Source organism: Barbatula barbatula (assembly GCF_947034865.1).
Source record: "Barbatula barbatula genome assembly, chromosome: 22".
Taxonomy (NCBI): domain Eukaryota; kingdom Metazoa; phylum Chordata; class Actinopteri; order Cypriniformes; family Nemacheilidae; genus Barbatula; species Barbatula barbatula.
The window spans coordinates 20,069,364-20,093,392 of NC_136785.1; the positions used below are offsets into that span (position 1 = coordinate 20,069,364).

General features: G+C 42.6%; 1 protein-coding gene across 1 annotated transcript in view; it reads right to left on the bottom strand.

Moving 5' to 3' along the window:
• fstl4 (follistatin-like 4) overlaps positions 1 to 24,029 on the bottom strand; it is a 115,397-nt gene that overhangs the window by 59,945 nt on the left and 31,423 nt on the right. The window contains exon 4 of the mRNA XM_079487457.1: positions 2,091 to 2,318. Coding sequence (XP_079343583.1) covers positions 2,091 to 2,318 — 228 coding nt within the window. The remainder of the gene's footprint in view (positions 1 to 2,090; positions 2,319 to 24,029) is intronic.

Here is a 24,029-nt window from a genome sequence, read left to right on the forward strand (position 1 = left end):
GGCTGTGAGAGATGAAAGACTCGCTTCCAATAGACCGTGTTACTTTATTTTGTGTGTGTTGAAGGTTGTGTGTTTTAATCAAAGTTAAGTTGAACAAATGACCCCAAGAGGCATCTTTCATTTGAATGTACAGCACTCTTTCAAGAAAGAGAGTAAGAACACATCATGGTTGGCTGGGGAGATGTCTAATCGATAGATACATGACAGATGGAGTACGTTGGGCTGGACTTTACATGACAAGAGAGTGAAATCATATCAAGTTTGATAGTAATATTTGCAAACACTGTACAATTTGCATTCCCAAACACATCTCATGAATATTATCATTTTAATGAAACATTCAAAAGCATCACATTTCTGTTACTGTAAGTCACCACTGTAAAATGATTTTATTATTATTTTTAGTTATGATATCATTCTGATATAGCAGGACTTTTGTATTAGTGCATTGCTTTTTTCTATAAATGTCCAACAACTACAATGTTAAAATGTGACAAATCATTTTTGTCTTGATTTTAGTGAAAAGTATCTAAAACTTCTAAAATCAATTTACTATTACTTGACAAGAAAGTGACCTAAAATATTAAGTCTGTTTATGTTAAAAACAAGCAAAAGGTCTGCAAACAGGATGAGAAATATAAACTTGAATTAAGTTTGACATTTTTCACAAATACCTAATTTAAGTTTAATTTTTCTCACCCCGTTGGCAGATGGTTTTCCCTTGTTTTTTTACATAAACTCAATTCTAACATTTTTCTCTTTAAAATATCTTAGGTCAAGAAAGTGCATCTTGATCTTCAATGCTCTAACAATGTAGACAGTCCAACAACATCCATCTGACAGCATCAAGCATTACAGTAACATAACATCGAAAAAGAAAATTCTGATCCTGGACTAAAGAACATTTCATCATAAAATAAATCCAAAGATCTTTAATATCTCCTGGACGGCCGTGATATTAAATAGAGATCAAGCTGGAAACTTAACTGAAGTCTTTGCTTTCTTTGATACTGTGTGAAGACACCTGTCATGTTTCAGAAGCGATCTCTGCAATTCTGATGCCAAAGTCTGCAATTTCTCATCCATGAGCCGTGAGAGAGACGTCTCTGAGAAATGTAACTAATCCGGTGTACACATTTCTACTGAGCAAAAATTCCCAAGTGAAGTGAATGAAATGACAATGTATACATGTAGATAAACAAAAGAGCTTCTCCTTTAATTAGGATTAAACATGTATCCGGAGGTGCTGTTTGTCTTCATGCGCTCTTGTTTATAGCTCATATACTCATGAAGCTCTTCAGACCGCACGCCTCTGTGCACAACACTACTGCCTGCATGATTATTTATGAGGTGGAACATTGTCAAGCGCTTCATGTGTTTCACAATGACCTTCATTTAGTTAGAAGCCCTAAACCTTGACCGTGTTATCGTGAGGAAAATTCCCTTACGCATTACACTGTACATCACAAACTGTAACTTATGGAGTCGTGTCACATGTGAGGGCTCGCTCTAGATATCAGTACTACACATAAATATGGTTTATGATGTTAAACAGGTTGAGTAAGGTGGGGGGGGTTTCACTCTCACAGATTTGATTAATGAATATTGCTGTAAGCTCACTATATGAGAAAGACCATTACAATGTGTGATGCACCAATTTACAAAAGGTAAAAACATCACACGCTTTTAAAGAAATGTTCTGGATTCAAGGACTTCAGACAGTAATGTATTCACACTTCATATTGAATGCTCGGTCCGGTCCGCATGTTGCTTTAGATAAAAGCAAACTCTGTGTAGATGTATTGTAAAAAGATCTTGTCATGACCATGTAAAGCACACAGGCATGCCTTAAAAAGGCCCTATACTGTAAAATTAAGATTTAGGCAGGAATAAAAAATGCACATCTTTATGTTTTAACCCTCTCCCACTGTAAGTGCATAACCATCAATATAATGTCGAATTATTTTCAGTGGTCATTGAGCTCCATCTGTGTCAAACCCTAAAAACTTTCCTTTGAGATCAATCCTTTAGTAGAAGCAGTAGATGGATTCTCTGATAAACACAGCATGTACGAGTTCTGGACATCTTACCTTTGAAGAAGCAGTCTTTACTGTGGAGGACATAAATCCTGCGGCGCTGCAGGCAAGCGGTGCGGTACAGCTCGCAGTGGTTCTCATAAAAGTGTCCATCAGAGCCGCAGACGGGCACAAACGAGCTGTGGCATTTTTCCTGGCAAACACACTCGGCACGACCCGTTGCAACCCTGACCACACACTCCCGCCCTCGACCGCAGTACGTCCTCCGGCACGGCCCCTCATCTGGAAAAAAGAAAGATCAACCTGAAATCTAACAGGACTCGGTTGATACACATTTTCTGATCAATCAGTGCACAGTGTTCCAACGGATGAGTAGCTTTGTTAACTTTCATCAATTCAAATAAAAATGCGAACATAGATCTGGAGTTCAGTTCTGTTTCAGCTGCATCTTTTAAATGTGGATGACCAACACCTGCAAAGCCATCGACAAATCACTGCTGCCTGCTACACACTACACTTCACATACTTTTATGTTCTCAATGTTGTGCTTTTGTTAATGCACATCCGACAGAATTAACAAACTATAAAAAATACTGCATTGTTCTGTAATATTTACTTGAGTATGTTTCAGAATCACTGTAGTATGCGGGAATTGTATTACCGTTTCATTACAGTTTACTACAGTGAATGCTATAAACACTTAATACAGTTAACATTTAACCTAAACCAAGAACAGGTAAGTGGAGAGATTAACTCAGACCGCTGACTGCACATAGTAAATGTGATCCCACCAACATCGCCAAAAGATACTCACAACCCCTGGAGAGGCCACCGAGCACCTTTACTTGACTTATTATTATTTACTGCAAATCAACAACCCATCAGCAGACAGTAAGACATGCTCCACCACCACGACCTTGTGTCTGCATGTCAAGGTTGCAGACGATTACGGGATCATTTGTATTCGCTGAGCGTTGAAGATTAGGTGCTTAGCTGAGCCCTGCTTCTGTGACAATGATTTTTCTTCTTTTGACGCCAGCTGTCTGGCCAGCTCCAAAGCGTTTTCCCTCTTCTGAGTTAAATAATCTATCCAAACCATAAATGTTCCTTATGAAGCACTATTTGTAATTCTGCTATTAATTCGCTCTTTTTTGCAATCGTGGGACGCGCTGGCTAAAGTGGGCACAACTCCCATCTGAACCCCACTGCGGTTTACTTAAGAAGCTAAAGACTTGATTTGTAATCCATCGAGTCTGGGCAGAGAGACAATGCGAAGCATGAATCTTAAAGGTTCCACAAAAAGCTTTCTGACTGTGCCAAGCTGCCGAGCAGAGGAGCTAATGCGTTTTGTTTATCACTGCCGTATTGTTATGTGACTTTTAAAAGCGGCAAGCCATCGCTTTTCCAACTCAGTAAGTCAGCCATTAATTCTAAGCCTGGATGATACATACTCAAACATTTCATATGAATCGTCAAATAAATCACAGAGGGAAGTGTTGTTCGACTGCCGTGGATTACTCTGCATCTCATCCTATTGTCTTCAGCTAAATGTGACTAATTGATTCCATTCACAGGGACGAGAGGATACGTGCGTGTAATCCCACAAAACAACATCTCGCTGACATTAACAACAGACCACCCCTTCAAGCTCCAGGGTACATCTGTATTAAAGCTCCAGCACAACAAAGCCAGTCGGGCCAAGTCTCCTAAAGCTGAAATTTACAACTTCTTTAGCGTAAGCAGTTATTGAGCATGTACGTTGCTGAAGTGGTCTCTTTACATTGCCCCGACTCACAACGGTAAGCTTTTAATAATTAAATAAATAACTTCGATGTTAACTGATTAACATGTATGAAGTACATACAGTAACAGAGGTGGCGAAAGAAGGGCAAGAGTTACAGATTGCAGCTTTTACTATAGAATGACATCATTTGCCAAATATACTCTGTGAAAACCATTTCCTATCAGCAATACAGAAATGATTTGGGCACGAGACGGCGAATGTGATCTGGAAAGGTCTATACATAACTGCATCATAGCTCAATGTTTTAGTCCTACAATAATGTTAAAACGATTTTTTACATTTCCTAAACTACGCACTTACATTTTCAAACTCAGTGTTCTGAGTGGTTGCTAGGGTGTTACGATATGGTTTCTAGGACTGCCACAGTGTTGTGAGTTGGTTGCTACCGAGTGTTCAGGGTGAAGAAACGTTTACACAACACTGTTTTAACTCAAAATGGAAAGAAATCTTTTATTGCCATTCATTTTCAGAACAACAGCGAGGAGGCTTAAAAAACGAAGTCTTTGAAAATGATAGAGGTATAGTATGAGAGCTCACCCCAGGTCTATTTTAGGTTCTGGGGCCTCATTTATAAAATGCTAATTAGATCCGAGAATGTATGCACAAAAAAACTTGTGTGTACACATTTCTTCCAGATGTGAAATCTACATTCAGCATATTCATTAGCACATTAAAAAGCAGCAGCCAACGGTCAAATCCTCTATTTTAGGATGACAATAGTTTATCCAGGCTGAAATCCACCTGCTGTTGGCATAGATAGAGGTTCACGCGCACACACTTTTTTGTGGCCTCTTAAGTGGGATTAGTGGTGGAAATTTTTTACAATCAACACTTACTGTTTGAAAAATAAAAGCCCAATAACTTGCTAAACTTTTTTTAATGACTTGGTATACAGTAATAATCCAAAAGTGAACAATGGATTCAATGAAACTCTCATGTCAAAAGGGGCGCTTTCCAACTGTATGAGTTCAGGAACAAAGTAAAAGTAAAGGGGGCTGCCATTCTTTAACTGAGTTTTCCCTCAGGCCATTTCCCAGATCGCATTCGCACTGGCAAAAGGAACTATTCAGTGACGTCAGCCGGTCGACAGCGATGTAATTTAACAAAAAACAGAAGTTCGGCCAATCAGCGTTTGCTTATATCACAGGTCGTTCCTATCCTGCTGGTTTAGACCCTGCCTCAGAGAAAGAGCTAAAGTGTTCCCCTAAAAGCTTCTTCCAAACTATATTTCCAGCCGGTTCCTGTGGTGCAAACACAACAAAAAGCGAGTACTCCTGACAAGTCACTCCGCATCTACAAAACCTTCCTGCAGTCCTGAGAGCCCCTTAACTCAGTTCTTATAAAAAGTGAACCATCCCTATTTTACTTTTAAACCACATTTAAACACTTTTTACAATAAGGTTGAATTTGTAAATAACTAAATAGGCCCACTTCCACAGCATTTATTCACCTTAGCATATGTTAATTTACTAAACTGTTTTTAAAATGTTGTGTCTATAACTCTATTGACATTAACTCACTACACGGCACAACCACATGTCTTACACCACATCTTTATTAAGAACACATAAAGTGTTCTTGTACATTACACCATTGGTTCTCAACTGGGGGGCCTGTAGCCCAAATTCCAATGGAATAACTAATCCTCAGGATAACTAATAAATTAAAATTATACAAAATGAGCATTGAAATACATTTCAAAAAAACGAAAAACAATTAATATAATATATACATTATAATATATTTTTACAATTGCTATGACGATTTTTTTCAATTCTCCTAACAATTATCAACTGCATTATTTTATGTTTCATGTCTACCTGATGCTTTCTCTGGACAATAAATGCCCCAGCTGAGATTTGTCTGTATTCATTCACCAGCCTCTCTGTATGATAGCCGGTGGTTTATGACAGGGGTTTTCAAACTGGGGTCCGGGGACCCCCAGGGGCATCCAAAAGGTTAGGTAAGTGTTTATCTACTTTAAATGCATAGTTTTCAGTGAAACTTATTACAGTAGAAATGCATTTGAATTGGAAATGTCTCTTCAGGGTAAACCTCCAACAAGTCTAGCCAAATATTTGGAAGTTTGGAAACAATATGTTGTCTTTATGCGGTAATATCACATCAACTATTAATACAATTTAAAAATGATAGATGGATATGTATTTTAGGAAGGGAGTTCATCGTAGGGTAATGTTCTGTTCCTCACTTTACATGTTTATGACAGCAGGCGTAAACATAGACTACGGCTGTGATTTATATATTTGCATAACATCAATTTGGATTAAAATACAGAAGATGTATGGGGTTTGTGTTATAATTCACAATATGAACAGCTTTTCACTTTGACTTTATAGTCTATAAGTTTATAGAATGTTATAGGTTTTGAACGTGACGTTATCTGTTCTGACATACAGTGTAAAGGCATTTGTAAATTTGGCAGTAAAACTGCTCTGTTTTGGTCTTGGTTGAGCTTGTGTGTTAAACAAGTTTAAGCATTTTAAATGTTTGCTAAATATATGGATTGGTGGAAAAGTGTCAATTGTATAGCCTTATAGTGTGTTCACACCAAACACGAATGAAGCGTTAAGCGCGAGTGCATGTTAAGTCAATGCAAAGACGCGATGACCTACTTGCGGAGCGATTCGCTCGAACTGAGCATTGAAAAATCTGAACTTTGGCGAAAATTCGAAAAAAATTGAAAAATCTGAACTTTGGCGTAAATTCATGCCACGTTAACCAATCGGGAGCTTGCTCTAGTAGGGCCGTGAGCGAGCGGCAGAAGCCCTTCCCATGACGCGAATTTGCGTCTGTAATGAAGTGAATTTCGTGCGAATGGTGCGAGTAAACTCAAAAAGGAGCCCGTGCTACGGAGGCCACATCCTACCGACAGGGAGGTGATATGTGGAAATTGCACACACGGTCTGGCGAAATGGGGAGAACTCATGGGAGAAGGGTGCATGACCCCAACAGGGGTGCATGGAATGGTGGAGTCCACCGTGGGGAGGTCACAGGTTCTCCAGCGGGGAACCAAGAGTGAGGAATACGTCAGAAGGGAGGAAACTCGCCTCTACCGAGCGTTGGTATATGAGCCGCCCCGCCCGGAAACTTTCGTACGCTTGCCCCACGGCCAGCTGTGCCCTTAGGTGTCCGTGCCGGAGTAGAACCTCGTCAGAGCAAGCCCAGCAGTCAGCAACTCCAGGCAATTGATATGCCACTGCAGGCGGGGGCCCAAAGCATCAACACTGCATGCCTGTTGCGCACATCACCCCAGCCGAGCAGGGAGGTGTCTGTCCTCATCAGAATGCGGCTCGACCTGCCCGAGTGGCACAGCCCGAGAAATGGACACATCTGTCCAAGAGGCCAGGGTGTGACAGCAGCGAGGCGTGATTTGAACACACTTCGTGCCGGTGTGCTACGGCCTCCAAGGAACTGGACTCTGGAGCCAATGCTGAAGCAGTCTCATATGCATCAACCTGAGCGGAACACTGCTGCAGAGGACGCCATATTCCCAGGAGCCTATGAAAGATTTTCAGTGGGACCGCTGGTTCTCAGGCGGCACAGCACTGACTGCATTCCACAATATCATGGTGAGCGAGTCTAGTTCCACACCGAGAGAAGAGGTGCTCTCGCAGGGTCAGTCAAGGTGCCGAAGCCCAAGGTCCCTGTGCATACACAACAGATCTCATGAGATGGTTGAGGATACAAATGCCCTACTCCCAGAGGGGAGCAAGAGCCAAACAGAAGGGAAGGACTTCGCACTGACATGCTCGGGTCTCGCATGAGGAACGAGACATGAAATTACGTGTCCTCCAGGTCGACAGCCATGAACCAATCCTGATGTCAGACAGACCTCAGGATGTGCCTTTGTGTCAACATTCTGAACAGAAGCCTGAAGAGCTTAGTTCAGAGAGCGCAGCCCTAAGATGTTCGCAGGCCCCCACCATTCTTGGGAACAATGAAGTAGGGGCTGTAGAACCCTGGAACCCTGAGGACATCTCGGTCATACTCGACGCCTTTCGTAAGAGGGATGGCACCTTGACCCAAAGCATTGGAGCATTCTTTAGGTAATGGAATACGCCAAACCTGGGCGGGTGTCTGGCGAACTGGATCGCTTGGCCGAGATGGATCCTCTTCGCTAGCCAACTAGACGGGCTTGGATAGCTGAAACCGCGCTATAATATAATATTTTATTGGATAGAAGTTATTGGGAGCAGGTGGGCGTGCTTTGAATATTGTTGAATACAGTGGGGGGCCTTGGAGACATAAAGGTTGAGAACCCCTGCTTTACACCACTGAGTTTTATTATAATCATCATGATTAATTAACCTGAGATCCTCATGTGGTACTATGCACTTTTCCCAAGACTAAGACTTCTTGTCCGAACATTGCATTGATGTTAGCACACACACAGTATAAGATGCATTTTCTGTGTAGCCGCGCTTAATAAACGAGGCCTCTGAACTCTAGACATGGGCTGTTATCCTTAAGCTGGTCAACATGAGATATCATTCACGAACACCACAGAAGGTTTAACACTTCTAGAGTCAGGGGATATTTCCTTCATCTAAGCAATGGTTACAGTTCAGTCTTCAGTATGATATTTTCTTAGCCTGTGGGCTGTGGTATTCATGTCAGAGTTTACCGGAATGTACAGTATTTGTTTGCAAATGTTGTGAACACTTTCCATTCCACTGACCAACACACACATACAGCAGATTTCTCTTGTCAGGCCCTTTTTCGGGGACGGTGTATTAATTCTTAAACAGATGAATGTGCTCATAAGTGTAGAAGGCATATCACGATTGGTTATCTTTCTGAATACAGTTCCCGAAAAATGTTCTTGACAGCACTGTAATATCTGAATGTCTAAGCATGCATGGCTTTCAGAGATCTTATATTTCTGTCCGGATGATTGTATGCTCCTGTATTCCTGTAGCTCTATATATCCATTAACTGTATATTTCAGACAATTAAAAAGTACAAATACATCTGCTACACTCAATGAGTGTTTGTGTCTTGTTTTCCTGAAGGGTTTCCAACAGTGACCTGCAGTGCAGTGATCTGTTTCAGCTCCATATATTCCCATTCATTTCCGAGGAAAGTTTCCAACTTAAAATCTCCGGCAATTTGTCAACTCTCTTAACAGCTGAAGAATTCTCATCTGATCTCAGCAAGAGGTCAATGATCAGACCAAGAAGGTAAGAGAGGAGAGCGCATGGTCAATGTGTGTAGAGATTAATGTGTAAGAAAGTGAAAACTGAACAGGCCTGTTGTAAAGACTTCAGATGGGTTTCACCGTTGTAAACATGTGAACACAAAGCAAATGCCAGCGTGTTTGTGTCTCATAGGACAGTGTATTGATCTTCAGCTTCCAGCTCCATCTGTTAGCACTGTCAGCTCAGACTAGATGCTGCGTTCACTCTTTTACACCAACTGTGTCATTTACTGCAGACGTGGAGGAATGAATCAATAAGGACGGACACGTTTAAGTGAGGTGTGCACAAGTTTCTGCTGTGAGAGGCGAGTTTACTGTGCTTATTGTATCAAACAATCCCAGAAATCATTGACAAGGTAACATCAAACGTGCTTCAACAAGAACATGTGACAGATGCACAGCGGAGCAGCTCATTACATTGCCGTTGACTTTTCTATTCTTATTTTTATATGGACTATTGCAGTGTTTATTATAAATGATTTATCCATGCGGGTCATTCTTTTATTTATTTTTTATTCATGTGCCCTCACAGACTTGCGTCAGAGACATTCGCTTGCCCTTCCGATCCAAACGCCTTCTCTTCTCTGTATGACGTACAGTAATGTCTGCACACAGGAGTTAGACTATACTCACTGTGCAATGATAAGGCTCACTCTTGAAATCATGTTCAGCCCTACATTTGTTTAACAGATTCCAGAAGCTGTTAAACTGAGATATACAGTACGTCACAATATGTTTCATGTCAACTTTAATAATCTACTGGAACACACTGGAACTTAAAGTGCCATCTATAAATAAACTAAAGACAACAACCAACCAGGAGTATAGATATAAAACTCAGTGAAGGAACCAAACAAAGACAGGTGACTAAAATCAGTAAAAGTAAAAGTTTTCAAATGAACCTGACTGACGGGGAACACAAGAAACACAAAGAGAAGTGAAGTAACTTTTGTTTGGCCCTTTAAAACTATGAATTTCACATGAAGTACAAACACACACACACACACACACACACACATTTACACTGGTTTCCATGTTGAACGGGGACACTCCACAGACTTCCATTGACTTCATATCAGGCTTATGATATATTCTAACCCGTCCTCAACATCTAAACATCACACAAACCTTTCAGTAATTCTTACATTTTCACTAAATATAATTCTGTATAATTTATAATCTGTTTTCCCTCATGGGGACCTGAAAAATGTCCCCACAAGGTTATAATCTAATGGTATTACTATCCAGTGATGAATACCAATACAAACACATACACACACTAGTATATTTCTGTAGTTTACTGACACACACAGTCTAGAAGTAGATTTAAATAAATGATTTGGTTCAAAAAGACAATAAAGCATTATTTTACACTAAAAGTAAATCATCAATTTATTTATTTTAAATAAGAAAAAGGATGATGCGGAATATTGAAGACAACATACACTGAACAGTGATTTGCTGACTATCAATATTGTCAATATCTACTCAGAAATGCAGAAGTGAAGGGATTCATGTGAGATTTATTATAAAGATCAATGTTTTCATATTAAGCATATTTTCATCATAATAATTAAATCACTCTTTCACTCTTTTTGCTTTGCAATTATCGTGACAGACAGCTTATCAATGTCTCTTATTTATAATCATTAATTCATTATTACACACTTTTCAGCCACTGGTGTATTGATTTTAAATTAATTTACACTTTAGACATTTTTTCAGATATCAAGGAGAAATTAATATTAGTTTTGACTCATATTTGACACATACAGTACAAGGGGCCATATTTACTAACAGCTTGCGGCAGCGCAAATGCCTTTAAAGCATTACCTTAAATATATAGATTGGTGCGGAATGTGACTAATGCTTGCTATACAGTACAGTGTACGCTGGAGATGTTCATTATTCTGGGTATAACACAGTATTACTAGTGACTGACACTAAAAGCACCTTGTTGAACATGTGTGCTGTTTCAGTCTGTGGGATTTTACAATAATGAATAACTGCAGACGAAGGGTCACACACAGATATCATTGCATATCTTTCCACTTATCTCTGTGCTCCTGTAATAATAATTGTATAAATATATTCATCTAGTGATAATATTTATATTCCTGCAATGTTACTAAACATAATGTCAGGACTCCAGCATGTATCATATTTTCATATGATTATAATTCTAGATTGTTGTACGTTATATGTGTATGTTAGCCTGTGTATGGGTCAGCCGTTCTCCTGACTTCCTCAATCTTTGTTAAAATATTGCTAGTCTCTGATATCTAGTTATTGTTCCTAGTTCCCAGTTACCTCTCCTCAGCAGTTTACCTTAGTTTAATATTTTCCCTTTGATTCATTGTCTTGTGAGCCCTGCCTTGTTTAGTCTGCTCTCTTGTGTCCCTTGTGTGTCTTGTCGTTGCTAACTTATCCTGATATCCCAATAACCCTCTCCTGGCTATTTATTTGAAGATCTTAAACCACAATTGGTAGTTAACTCAACGCCGTTAGCGTGCTAGCGGGCTTTCTGTTTACACTGTTAAATATCATCTTGCCTTCTAGTTGTCTTGTGTGCTAACTGTTTCTCTCTTAAGCGTATATACTACGATAAATCAAACAACCTTGGTAAATTTGGAATTACTCTTCAAACCCTGTGAGGCTTCTCCTCTTATTATTGTCACTTGCATTGTCACTCCTGTCAAATGTTTAGCTTAGCCTTCTCGGCGAGGGCTTTACATGCGATAATGTAATGGAGGGAAATAACTAGGCTGACAGAGAAGATCTCAGAATTAGAGTCTCGCATCCCATCTTTATCTAAGGATAGTAAGAGTGTAAGGACCTTAGAAAACACTTTGGATGCGAGCAACATTAGCGCGCACAGCCCAAATCCGGTTGAAGATCCCCCACATCTGGGAAGCTTTGTGACCATGAGATGGTGTAGTCGCAGGTCAAAACATCACTCAACCGTTCCGACTACAGTCTCGAACAGGTTTGCCCCGCTCAGTGACGCACCGACTGAGAAACCTGCTGAAAGTGCCCTACTTATCAGTGATTCTATTGTTCGGAACGTTAACATAGAGGCACCAGCCACCATAGTCAAATGTTTACCGGGAGCCAGAGCGCCTGACATCAAGTCAAATTTAAATGTGCTGGCTGAGGCTAACCGTAAATTTAGTAAGATTGTTATTCACGTCGGCACAAATGATGTTCGACTCCGTCAATCGGAGATCAGAAAAGATAATATTAAAGAGGTGTGTGAGCTCACAGGCACGATGTCAGACACTGTAATATTCTCTGGCCCCCCTCCCTGCTTACCGTGGTGATGAGATACATAGCATATTATCATATCTGGTTGTCTGAGTGGTGCCTGCAGAATGAAATAGTTTTTATAAATAACTGGAAGAGTTTTGAGGGCAGAGCTGACCTGTTGAAAAGTGATGGTCTACACCCCTCCTGGGCTGGAGCTTTTCTTCTGTCTAGAAATATGGCACATAGTCTTAATGCTAAAACTTGACTCACTGGGGCCCAGGTCAGGAAGCAGACAGAATGGCATAATTGTCTGCTTGCTGTCTCACGCAAAATAGACATGCTCTGTCTGACAGAAACATGGCTAAAGCCAGATGATTATATTGCTTTAAATGAGTCTGAACCCCAAGATTATTATTATAAACATGAGCCTCGCCTAAAAGGCAGAGGGGGAGGTATTGCTGCATTGTACAATAACTCTTTTAGCATTTCCCAGAAGTCTAATCCTAAATACAATTCTTTTGAAGACATGGTACTTCATGTATCAACACCTAATACTAAGGATAAAACATCTTTAAAATGTATCCTGGCTATTGTAGATAGCCATACAGGTCAACACACTGATTTTATTAAAGAATTTGGTTGGTTCTTATCAGAACTAGTACTGGCTGCAGACAGAGTCCTTGTTGTTGGTGACTTTAACATTCATGTAGATAATGATACAGATGCTTTAGGAATGGCTTTTAAAGACACTCTTAACTCCATGGGCGTTAGTCAACATGTGTCAGGACCCACTCAACAATCATACTTTAGATTTAATTCTGTCTTACGGTATAAATGTGGACAACGTAAAAATCCTTCAGCAGAGCGAAGACATTTCGGATCATTATCTGGTATCATGCTTGCTTCACTGGCCCATGGCTGCAAATCAAACTCCTTGTTACAAATATGGTAGAACAATAACTTAAACTACCAAAGGTGCGTTTCTTGATAATTTGCCTGAATTGTCTCAAATCTCTAGCATGAGTAATAACATTGAAGATCTTGACTTTACCATTGAAAATTTCAACTTCACCTTCTCGGAAACGCTAGACATAGTTGCTCCTCTGCGTTTAAAGAAGATTAAAAATGACAGACCGACACTGTGGTATAATGAACACACTCAGGCTCTAAAGAAAGCGTCACGAAAACTTTAAGAAAACTAAATTAGAGGTATTTCGTACTGCCTGGAAGGATAGTATTCGAAAATACAGTAAAGCCCTAAAAACGTCTAGATCTGCCTACCTTTCATCACTTATAGAAGAAAACCAGCATAACCGTAGTTTTTATTTGATACAGTGGCTAAATTAACCAAAAATAAATCGTCAACGACTTCTGATTCTGTATACCAGCATAGCAGTGATGAAATTAAGAACTATTTCACAAATAAAATCCAAGATATTAGAGAAAAAATTATAACTATGCAACCAGAAGTGAAACCCGCTGAACAAACGACTAACTACAGCGCCCCTAAGGAGAAATTTCTATTATTATCTACCATAGATCAAGATGAACTCTCTAAAATCATTAGATCATCTAAATAAACTACATGCATGCTAGACCCTATACCTACAAATCTGTCATGATCCTGCCTTCTCAAGTCTTTATTTCCTAGTCTAGTGGCAGGATCAGGACAGGGCCACGTGTTTTGTGTGGAGAGAAACATATTCTGGTCAGTTATGACATAATATGTGTTCTCTCATGTCTCGTCTCTGGCCCGACTGATGTGGAGTGCCCTCTGGTGGTTCTCAAGGGCACTCCAGCTGGTGACCGTCACATAGCCCCCCCTTTAAGGAGCGGATTCCAGACGCTCCTAAAACTGTCCAGGAGGGAGGTGGGGCAGAGGCGGAACCGGGCTGAGCAGGCAACCAGGGCGGAGCAGGCTATGCAGGCGGCCAGGGCGGAGCAGGCTATGCAGGCAACCAGGGCGGAGCAGGCTGTGCAGGCGGCCAGGGCTGAGACGTCCCTTCAAGGGGACCAGGCAGACCTGTCGGTTCAGGGGTATAGCGCGGATCCGACGGTTCAGGAACCGGCACAGGCTCAGGAACAGGCGTGCATTTTTATTTGAAATTAGTGTGCATTGTTTTTCAACTACGACGTTACGTCGACGTAGTTACTAGGTCTGTCATGTGCGAGCATCGTCGCGAGCTAACGGCGGGCACCTGTTTAACCACTGGCGGCATTACCAGGCTGCGACAATGAAGGGACAGAAGTTAATGTCACATTTTTTACAAATAAACTGGCAAAACTAAATGAGCAAACTACTCCAGCTTCCTCTGTGGCCTCAACAACAGACCCGGAGCGTCCATCTCCACCACGGACTCAGACGAGCCCGCTAGCTGCTCTCATCCGGCTTCGAGCCAATCTACCGACAGCCACTTTACAAGTGAGTGCTGCGGGGGATCTCACAAAACCCTGCTGTTCTTATGAAGACCAAAAAGGTACAGGAGACTGGGTCTTCACAATGAGCAAGATCAGTTCAATATCAGTGGTTCAAAGATTTTAACTGGCTGACATTGTGTGACACGAGCGGAAAACTTTACTTGTTTTGTGGGTGTGTCTGTGTGTCTGTGCGGCTCTGCACATCAATCTGATAATAATGTCTTGAATTGTGATGATGATGACTATAATGTTGATTTAGATTCAAGGCAGCAAGATGAGTTGTGGTTGTGGACTGGATATACTTTATGTGTTTGCTATAGTTTCATCTGTGCGTTTATGTGTAAATATAGACTTGGCCTGTTGTGTGTGAATGTTAGAGTGGGATCAGAGTGGTTAATCTGAGGAAGCATGTGTGCGTGTTCATCATGTGTGTACTGTAGATGTGACGCCCCCACCCCCTCTGCGTGACTTGAAAATATGGCCCCCACTTGTTCAAAAGCGTTCCACGGTCCATGGGTCTGACGACCATCTCATGCAGTGGCGCTGGGCTGGCGGCCATCTTGTGCAGTGGCTCTGCTGCCAACTGCGCTTGACACTGTTTGCGCCCCCAAAAACATTATTTGGGGTAAAACCCTGTCGTCTCCCTCTCCCACAATAAAGGGCGAGCCGCTTATCCGAAGGGCAAGGTCAATATATTGACCTAAAGTCCATTGAGGAGTGTTGTCAGGCATAAGGTATTCCAAAATGTCCTCAAGCCCATAGCGGAACATGTCCTTTAATACCGCCTCCTTCTCATCCACCCCATGGCAGAGCTCACAAAACTCCTCAACATACTCCTCTGTCGGGCGGTTACCTTGGCTGAGGCGGAAGAGACGGATGACAGGGTCCATCGTAGGTGTTGCTGCTGGATCTCGGGTGGCGAAGTCTTCTCTCACGAACTGCTCTGAGACTTGAAGGTGAGATCCAATTGCAGCTTTATTAGAGGGTAATCCAAAGGCGTAATCCAAATAACAGGCAAGGGTCATACACAGACAGGCAGTCCAAACAGAGAAACAAACAAAACAGGCAGGGACCAGAGGCAAAAGAGTAATCAGGGAACAAGGCAGAAAATTGGGTGTGTGGAAGTGGTATATATATGTGTATGTGAATGATATGCAGGTGTGTGTGCAATCAGTGCTGATGAGTCCGGGTAGTGAGTTATGGGAAATGTAGTTTGTGAGTGAGTGGAAAGTCTGATGTGGAGTGCCCTCTGGTGGTTCTCAAGGGCACTCCAGCTGGTGACCGTTACACCGCCCCTCTCGTTTCTTCGTTAGCTTCCCCTGAGTGTTTTATCCCCCATACCTGTCCCTTTATAATTATCCTCTGTTAGTTTCCCTATTTAATGCCCTCATGTCTATTGTCTTGTGCTTATTTGTTCTATCTGTATCTGTTCTTGTTCAAAGCCTTGTGATTGTTGCCTTGTCCAAGGATTCTTGTTAAATTTTTCCCAGTTCTCTTGTCCTGAAACCCTCTGTGTTTATTATATTCTAGTCCATGTGAGTGTTCTGTTTAGTCTAGTTTTTTAGTTTAAGTTCTTGTCAAGTGTGTTTAGTTCTTTATCAGTATTTCGTGTGTTGTTATCGTGTCCCCGGTTCTTGTTTTGTTCCCCCTCGTGGGTTTTTGTTTTTTATCGTGTTATATATTAAACACGATAAATCTCCGTATCCATACTGCCTGCTGGGTTCGGTTATAGCTTGTTTGTTCTGTCAAGGATTTGGTAGGAAGAACCCAAGCGCAGGCAGCCGTGAAGGGGTTAACAGATACTTTAATTACTTGTATAACTTATATGTTTTGCTTATAGTCAACATGTTTTCTTTTAATTCAGATTTTTCCAGACGTCAGCAAACTATAAATTGGCTCAAAGTTTGTTTTTGTGTCTGATCTTATAACCATAGGAGATGCTTATGCTGCAACCTGTGTCCAGTGGATGTTGGGCACCTCCGGGATGTAAGACAGTACTGTGAGCTATGACATTCTGCACTATATGATTGAGACTTTAATAATGTACCTTTATATTTAGTATAATAAACTGAAAGTAAACAGTAGTAAATACTGTAAGATAATGTTATCTTTGGTAGAATGATAAACAAGGCTCATTTGACCTACATCGCCCACACACCTCATGAATGTTAAACATCAAACATTGTCATGAGAGTGACTGTAAAAGTATAGAATCTGGTATTATATGACAAAACTCATGAATAAACTGACAGGGCTATGTGTGTGTGTGTGTTTGTGTGCGCGTGCGTAGGTGTTTTTTGTTTTAGGTGAGGTGTGTTGTGTTGTGAGGGTTTTAATGTGATCAAGCCGTAGCACATTTTCACCTTCATTTTTAACAGACAAATTGCTTGTCACTGGAATCTCAGGACACAGTGTTATTCACAAAAGCTGCTGACATTAAACTATTACCATCCACGGAAACAGACTGACAATAGAGTTTTGTACAAAAGAGACATTTGTAAACGTCTCTATTGATCAAGGGGGCAGTAAATGATCAGGCGATGCTGAAATAATGGGATGAGTGTTTTCTACATCAGGATTGGATTTATTGGTCAAAGTGGATACGTCATTTAAGCTTCCTGAGCTATGAAAGAGTCTTTCACAAAGTTTCATTCAAATTCTTCTTTCAGCCAAACACTGTGTCTACTGGACACGACACGGCAAAGACATTAGAAACGCATTAGAACCTATTATATTTTTTGCATCTTATATGGACAGGACAGTGAGACAGGAAATCAGAAGCCAGGAAAGGACCACAAGCCGGGATTCGAACACAGTTCGCCGGAAGTGCTGCTGCACAACATGTCGGCACACAGTCCACTGGACTACTTGGTGCCGACGAATCCATTATAATCTAACATTTTGTTCACAACGGATGCAGTTTAGACGGTATATAAATGAGATGATACAGAATATTATATCGGTGAAAGGTATATAAAATAACAAAGTTCTGTCTAAAACAGAAGATATACAGGCTTTTTTATGAACTGTATTCTGTTATCTTGCCATTAGATTTCACATTTGTATACAGGCAGAGAGGTCATCACACTGGACACAAGTCCAGATTTGATCCTCAGTTGGGTTCCATCACAAGAATATGAAGTTAGCACTGCTAATGATGGCCAGGTAGCAGCTTTCTGTCATGTTCGAACCACAGGAACTGGGAATATGTTTAGTTCAGGATAAAATGAACTAATTAATTTAGCATTAACTCAGAGCAGGGTCTAACTAAAGAACTACCAATGACAACTCTATGGAAACGGTGAAGAGTTTACATTCTACTAATTCAGGCACATCAAAAAGTAAAAAACTGTATTAAGTCCATTTTTTTAAGATGTTATGTCATGCATTCTGACATCTTCACACAACTTGCTGGCTTCTCATGCATAACATGGTCAACTTGTTCTTGATACACTCCCACAGCAGTGCAACTTTTTTCGGAAAGTTTTTTATAATTCTGGATCCCTGTGTCGTCACAAAGCCTGACAAGGCGATGGATATAACACTTTTTAGTCCCAGTGCTAAAAGATGCCGGTCATGAACTGCACGCGGTAAGTCAAACTAAGTCATACGTCTGTGTTTTGTTGCAATTGGCGTTGTAATAAAGTTCGTTATAAGGGAAGGAAGGAGGCGGGAACCGGCGAACATTCAACAATAAAACTTTAATTAAATAAACAATAAACACTGAACACGGAAGTAACCGGCAGCCACCTCACGGTAGACTGCCGGCCATAAAACATACACAAACTAAACACAGTTTCGGGCCCGGTCCTCTCTCGTCAACAGTCCTGCCGAACATCCTTTTAAGCTCCCAATCTCCTCCGTGATAAGATGCGGGACCGGTGCGCGCACAGCTGCTTCCACTTATCACTCACGCCACCGGCCCCGCGTCACGGCTCTCGTCCCACCTTCCTCACCACAGGCGTGTAGGTGCATAATGTACAAATCACAAAGGGATTGATGTGATGATGTGTTGTGAGCTTGTGCTGTAGTTCCATCCCTCTCCCCACTTGTCCCACCAGCAGCTCATGTTTTTCCAGAAATAATCCTACAGCTGTATCTCTCTTTTAGAAATTTGATCAAACTAAATACTCTTCGAAGATACGACGTATCCAATACTACTGTATAGGCACTCAAGATTAATATGAGATTGACAGAAACTGCCTGCGATTCACAATATTAAAGTTAATAAATAACAAATCTAAATGTAAGAAGAAATGTAAAGTATTGGAAGAAAAACATGTAAAATTATGTAAATGAACTTAAACTCTGTCTACACTCACTCTTCGTCCTAGCATCTCAAGCGTTTCCCAAACACTGCCAGTCCACACTGAAACATTCGAAAGCGCTTACATCCATGTACTGCGCATGAGTAAAACCTAAGACACGTCAGCTTGTCTCATTTCTTTCAGGTGTTTATTTACTTTCTGCCTTATTATGTCGCGGCAAAGTGGGGCAAAGACACCGGATTTGTAAGTACATGGACAATGAGGTAACTTAGCTGCGGGTAACACAAAACTATACTAAAGCTGCAAAAGTGAAAGTGAAACTTAACATGCGCTCCGCTGCCAAACAAGAACTGCGAGTAATTAAATGTTCCGTCTCCTAAAATGCGATCTTAAGTATGCATGAACTGACAATAATGCTATCAAACCGGAAAGCAGCCGAAAAAAATGCGTCACATGACGAAAAACGCATTGTTGTTTTCAAATCCCTCGGTTTTCCTCATCCACACTACAACTGTGTTTTCAAACGTATAGAGTTATTTTTGCTCGGCTTTCATTGACCAACACGCTGTCTCGGTGTGGACGAAAGGCCAGAACGGAGAGAAAAAGATGCGTTTTCAAATGGTCTAAGAAAAGAAATGCTGTCATGAGAATGAGAAGCAGTTCACTCTCGGGGTGTGCGCAAACCATCTGAACGTCCCAGCATGGAGTAGAACACATATAGCTTATGTTTAAGATTGTGTCAACACGCACGTGAGTGGGGAATGCAAAGTGATAAAAGTGATTAAAGACAATAGAAAACATTAATGCGTTTTTTTCATATTAAACCGTATCCAAGTGGCAAAATTTCATATTATAACGGATTCTAAAGTCATTTGTTGCATCGCATCGTGCGACTGACATGTTTAATGTTTGGCAACCAAGCTGTAAATGCACTTCCGTCAACAGAATGATGCGTGAAGCTTTAAATCAGCGCAGAATTGTAACTTGTCAATCTACAATGAAGAAAAAGTCGCATGAATTCCGATATGACCGTTCAGACTGAGGTCGCATTGCAAAACATCAGACCTGTATCTGATTTAAGACCACATATGGAAATGGCTCAGATCGGATTCCGTGTGGTTTGTCCTGTTCACACTGTCATGCAGTAAACAGATCTGGGACACATCTGAGCAAAACAATCGGCTTTTGGTGGCAGTGTGAACGTAGTAAAGACATGACATTAAATGTGAACAGCTGAAATCATGCCGCGTGTGCAGAAGCTCTTGTGTTTTCTCAGGGTGAGCGTGATTTGGCCAGACTGCATGCTGAGCAGCTTTGACTGGGTTTCTCCTGTACGAGAGGAGACGTCAGAGTGTGACTCGTGTGGATGGAGATGGGCTTTGAGTGAGATGTCAGCATCAGAGGGAGGAACACGCAGGGTTCAGACCAGCAGCCACTTAATAATACATTTCTTTATAAACAAACACTTTTATTTCAGCCACTGGAAATGGATTCATTGAATGTGACGTTAACATGGTGTGAAGCAGATTCACATCCTGTCATATTTACATCCCAGAGGACAATAATATTCATAATATGACTCACGTTCAGTATTAACTTTCTTCTTTATAAATAAAAAAACTGCTAAGCCGATAGTCAACTGTTCAGGTGTATAGTACGTTTATAGAGGTAACACCTCCAAAGACATATGGATCTCTAGTATCTGCAGAAGCCCTACAAACACCACGCAGGATGGCTTTGTCTATAATCACTTCCAACGGGGGTCCGCTAAGTACGGTTTACTCACAGGCAACTTTTTATTAACAATGTAAAGCATGGGTCAAGAAATATTACAACCTATGTTCTATTTAAGCAGCGAACAGACTCATCGAATTGCAATTTTAACCTGCGTGCGGACAAAAACATGAATAATTATTATCTTTCAAGCGATTCATAATTTATAATGGAAGTGAGAGTAAATAAGTGATGAGAGATCATCATGAGAGCATTACACCTGAAAGAAGCCTCGGCTCGACTCGCTGGTGTAAAGAACACACTCACCCAGAATCAACATTAGCTACTTTTAAATCAAATGTCTGAAATAGAAAAAAGACGGAAGTAAAAATGGTTTTGATTGCGCTCCTCAAAAGTGAAGACAGCTAACTTTAGGTGACTATAACGGATAAAGATTTGAACATGCTATTGTTTATTGAAATAAAATAAAACAATGGCCTAAAAATGATTGAAAAAACTTAAACGAAAAACGTCTCGGTTACGTCTGTAACCTCGGTTCCCTGATGGAGGGAACGAGACGTTGTGAGAGACTGACTGGGGTTTGATCCTGAGAACCTACCCTCTCCGAGATAATTAATTAATTAAAAAACGCCAGTGGGCTTGGCGAATGGCACGCGCACGCCAGTCTCCGCCCCGTGCATACGGGTATAAAGGAAGATGGCGGCGGTCATTCACTTACCCTTTGTACTGAGGAACCTGGAACGTTCACTGCAGTGATTCGGTGCAGCGTTGTGGCATGAAGTCACAACGTCTCGTTCCCTCCATCAGGGAACCGAGGTTACAGACGTAACCGAGACGTTCCCCTTCAGTCGGTCTCTCGACATTGTGAGAGACTGACTGGGGATCAATCTTAAACGCCACAGCGCTTGCACCGATATCACGACCTCTAGCGGAGCGACCCTGACTGGGCTAGTGCCCTATAGTGCTACCGCGAGACGTAATCTTCCAGTCACATAGTATTGGTCATACTGAGAAGCCTCTACTGACGGCCTCACGGACAGTGGCGTACGCCTCTAGTAGCGAGGAGCTGTCCGGAGCCGAATACTGGGGAACACTGCTCTCCTCTTAGAAGAGTGTGTTACGGAGGCCACATCCTACCCAAGGGGAGGTTACATGTGGAGATACTACCATGGTCTCCCCGGCGGGGAGAACATCATGCGGAAGGTGTTAGCCCGAATAGGGGGACAATCCAGGTGGGATACCACCGGCGGGGAGGTCACAGATTCACCAATCGGGAAATCCTGAGTGAGGAATACAACACACGGGACGACCCAGAGGGGAGTCACTACGTATGGGGCCCTAGTCCTAATACAGGGGTCTGCCCGAGCAGGGATGACTCTACCTATAATGGACCTGGTTCTAACAGACGGCTCCGCTCAGTCTGTTACCAAGTGCAATGCTTAGTGATGGATGGAATGCCTATGCTTCGCCTAGAGGGGAAAGTAGGGAGGCTAATAACGCCCACGGTATCACCAAACAGCCCGGCTTGCGAGATGGGCGCGTCTAGAAGGCGAGCCTTCTGGGCGTCGCTCATCTGCGCAAGGTTAAGCCACAGATGCCTTTCCTGGACCACCATTGTGGACATCGACCGACCCAGGGCGCCCGCCGTGGCCTTCGTCGCCCGTAGCGCGAGGTCTGTGGCAGTGCGCAATTCACTCATGCGAGTTGGGTCGGGCTTCCCGCCGTCCAAGTCCTTCAGGACTTTCGCCTGAAAGACCTGGAGGACTGCCATAGCGTGGAGTGCAGAAGCGGCTTGTCCAGCAGCACTGTAAGCCTTCGACACGAGTGTCGAAGAGAGCTTACATGCTCTGGACGGGAGTCTAGGTCGACCCCTCCAGGTGGCAGCCGTCTGCGGGCACAAGTGGCCCGCGACCGCACACTCCACCCGGGGAACGTCGACATAGCCTCTAGCCGCTCCTCCATCCAGGGAAGCCACAGCCGCCGAACCCTCCTGCCTGATACGGGCCGAAAAGGGCGCATTCCAGGACTTGGAGAGTTCTTCATGCACTTCCGGGAAGAACGGCACCGGGGCGGGGCGCGGCTTTTGACCACGCCCCGATCCCAGAAACCATGCATCCAGCCGCGAGCGTTTCGGGGAGGGTGGAGCCACACACTGCAACCCGATGCACGCGGCTGCCCGAGAGAGCATGGCCGACATCTCTGCGTCCGTCTCCTCTGGTACTCGACTGCCCGACGACAGGAGGTCAGAGGAATCTTCCGCATCAGATGCCAGCAGGCAGCTGTCCGATGCAGCGACAGAAATGGAGTCATCATCCCTATACGTAGTCTTTCCGCTATGAGACGGCTGTCTGCCGCTCATAGGGGACAAACCAGGTGAGCGTGCAGGGGTATGGATGGTCCGCGAGCATGTTGCTGACGGAGCGACATCCATAGGAATCCCCGAATCACCCCCGCCGCTCGCCAAAGCGATCAACCGCGCCGATACAGCGGCTGAAGACGCCTGGGAAGCAGACGGGGTGGTGGCAGCGCTCGAAAAGAACGTAGCCAACCGTGACCGCAACACCCTGATTGCCATGTCCGCACACACGGAACATGCCGAATCAGTGAAACCTGCCTCAGCATGCTTGAGCCCCAAGCAAGTGACGCAGGTGTCATGGCCGTCAGACTCCGGGATGAGTCTGTCGCATCCGAGGACACAGCTACGAGACATACTCGTAGCCGGAGGGACTTACCTCTAAGGTATGTAGCCTTCTGCCGAAACGCCCAGGGGAAGTCCACGAAAGGAGAAGTCCGCTGCTCCGCGTCGTAAATCCAGCAGGAAAAGTTTTCTCGAAGTCGAGTAAAAGTGCGTTGCATAAAGAAACACACAGGTTCCGAAGAACAAAGGATAAGTGAATGACCGCCGCCATCTTCCTTTATACCCGTATGCACGGGGCGGAGACTGGCGTGCGCGTGCCATTCGCCAAGCCCATTGGCGTTTTTTAATTAATTAATTATCTCGGAGAGGGTAGGTTCTCAGGATCAAACCCCAGTCAGTCTCTCACAACGTCGAGAGACCGACTGAAGGGGAAATTGAATTCATCATGCACTCTTAAAAATAAAGATGCTTAAAAGGTCGTTCATAGCAATGCCACAGAAGAACTATTTTTGGTTCCACCGACAATCCCTCAGCAACAGGCTCTTTAAAGAACCATCTCGTGCTTACTGTTTTATAATCTGAAGAACCTTTTGTGAATCAGAGAGATGTTAAAGGTTCTTTATTGAAGCACCTTTTCTAAGAGTGTAAAATTATAATAAAGTATCAA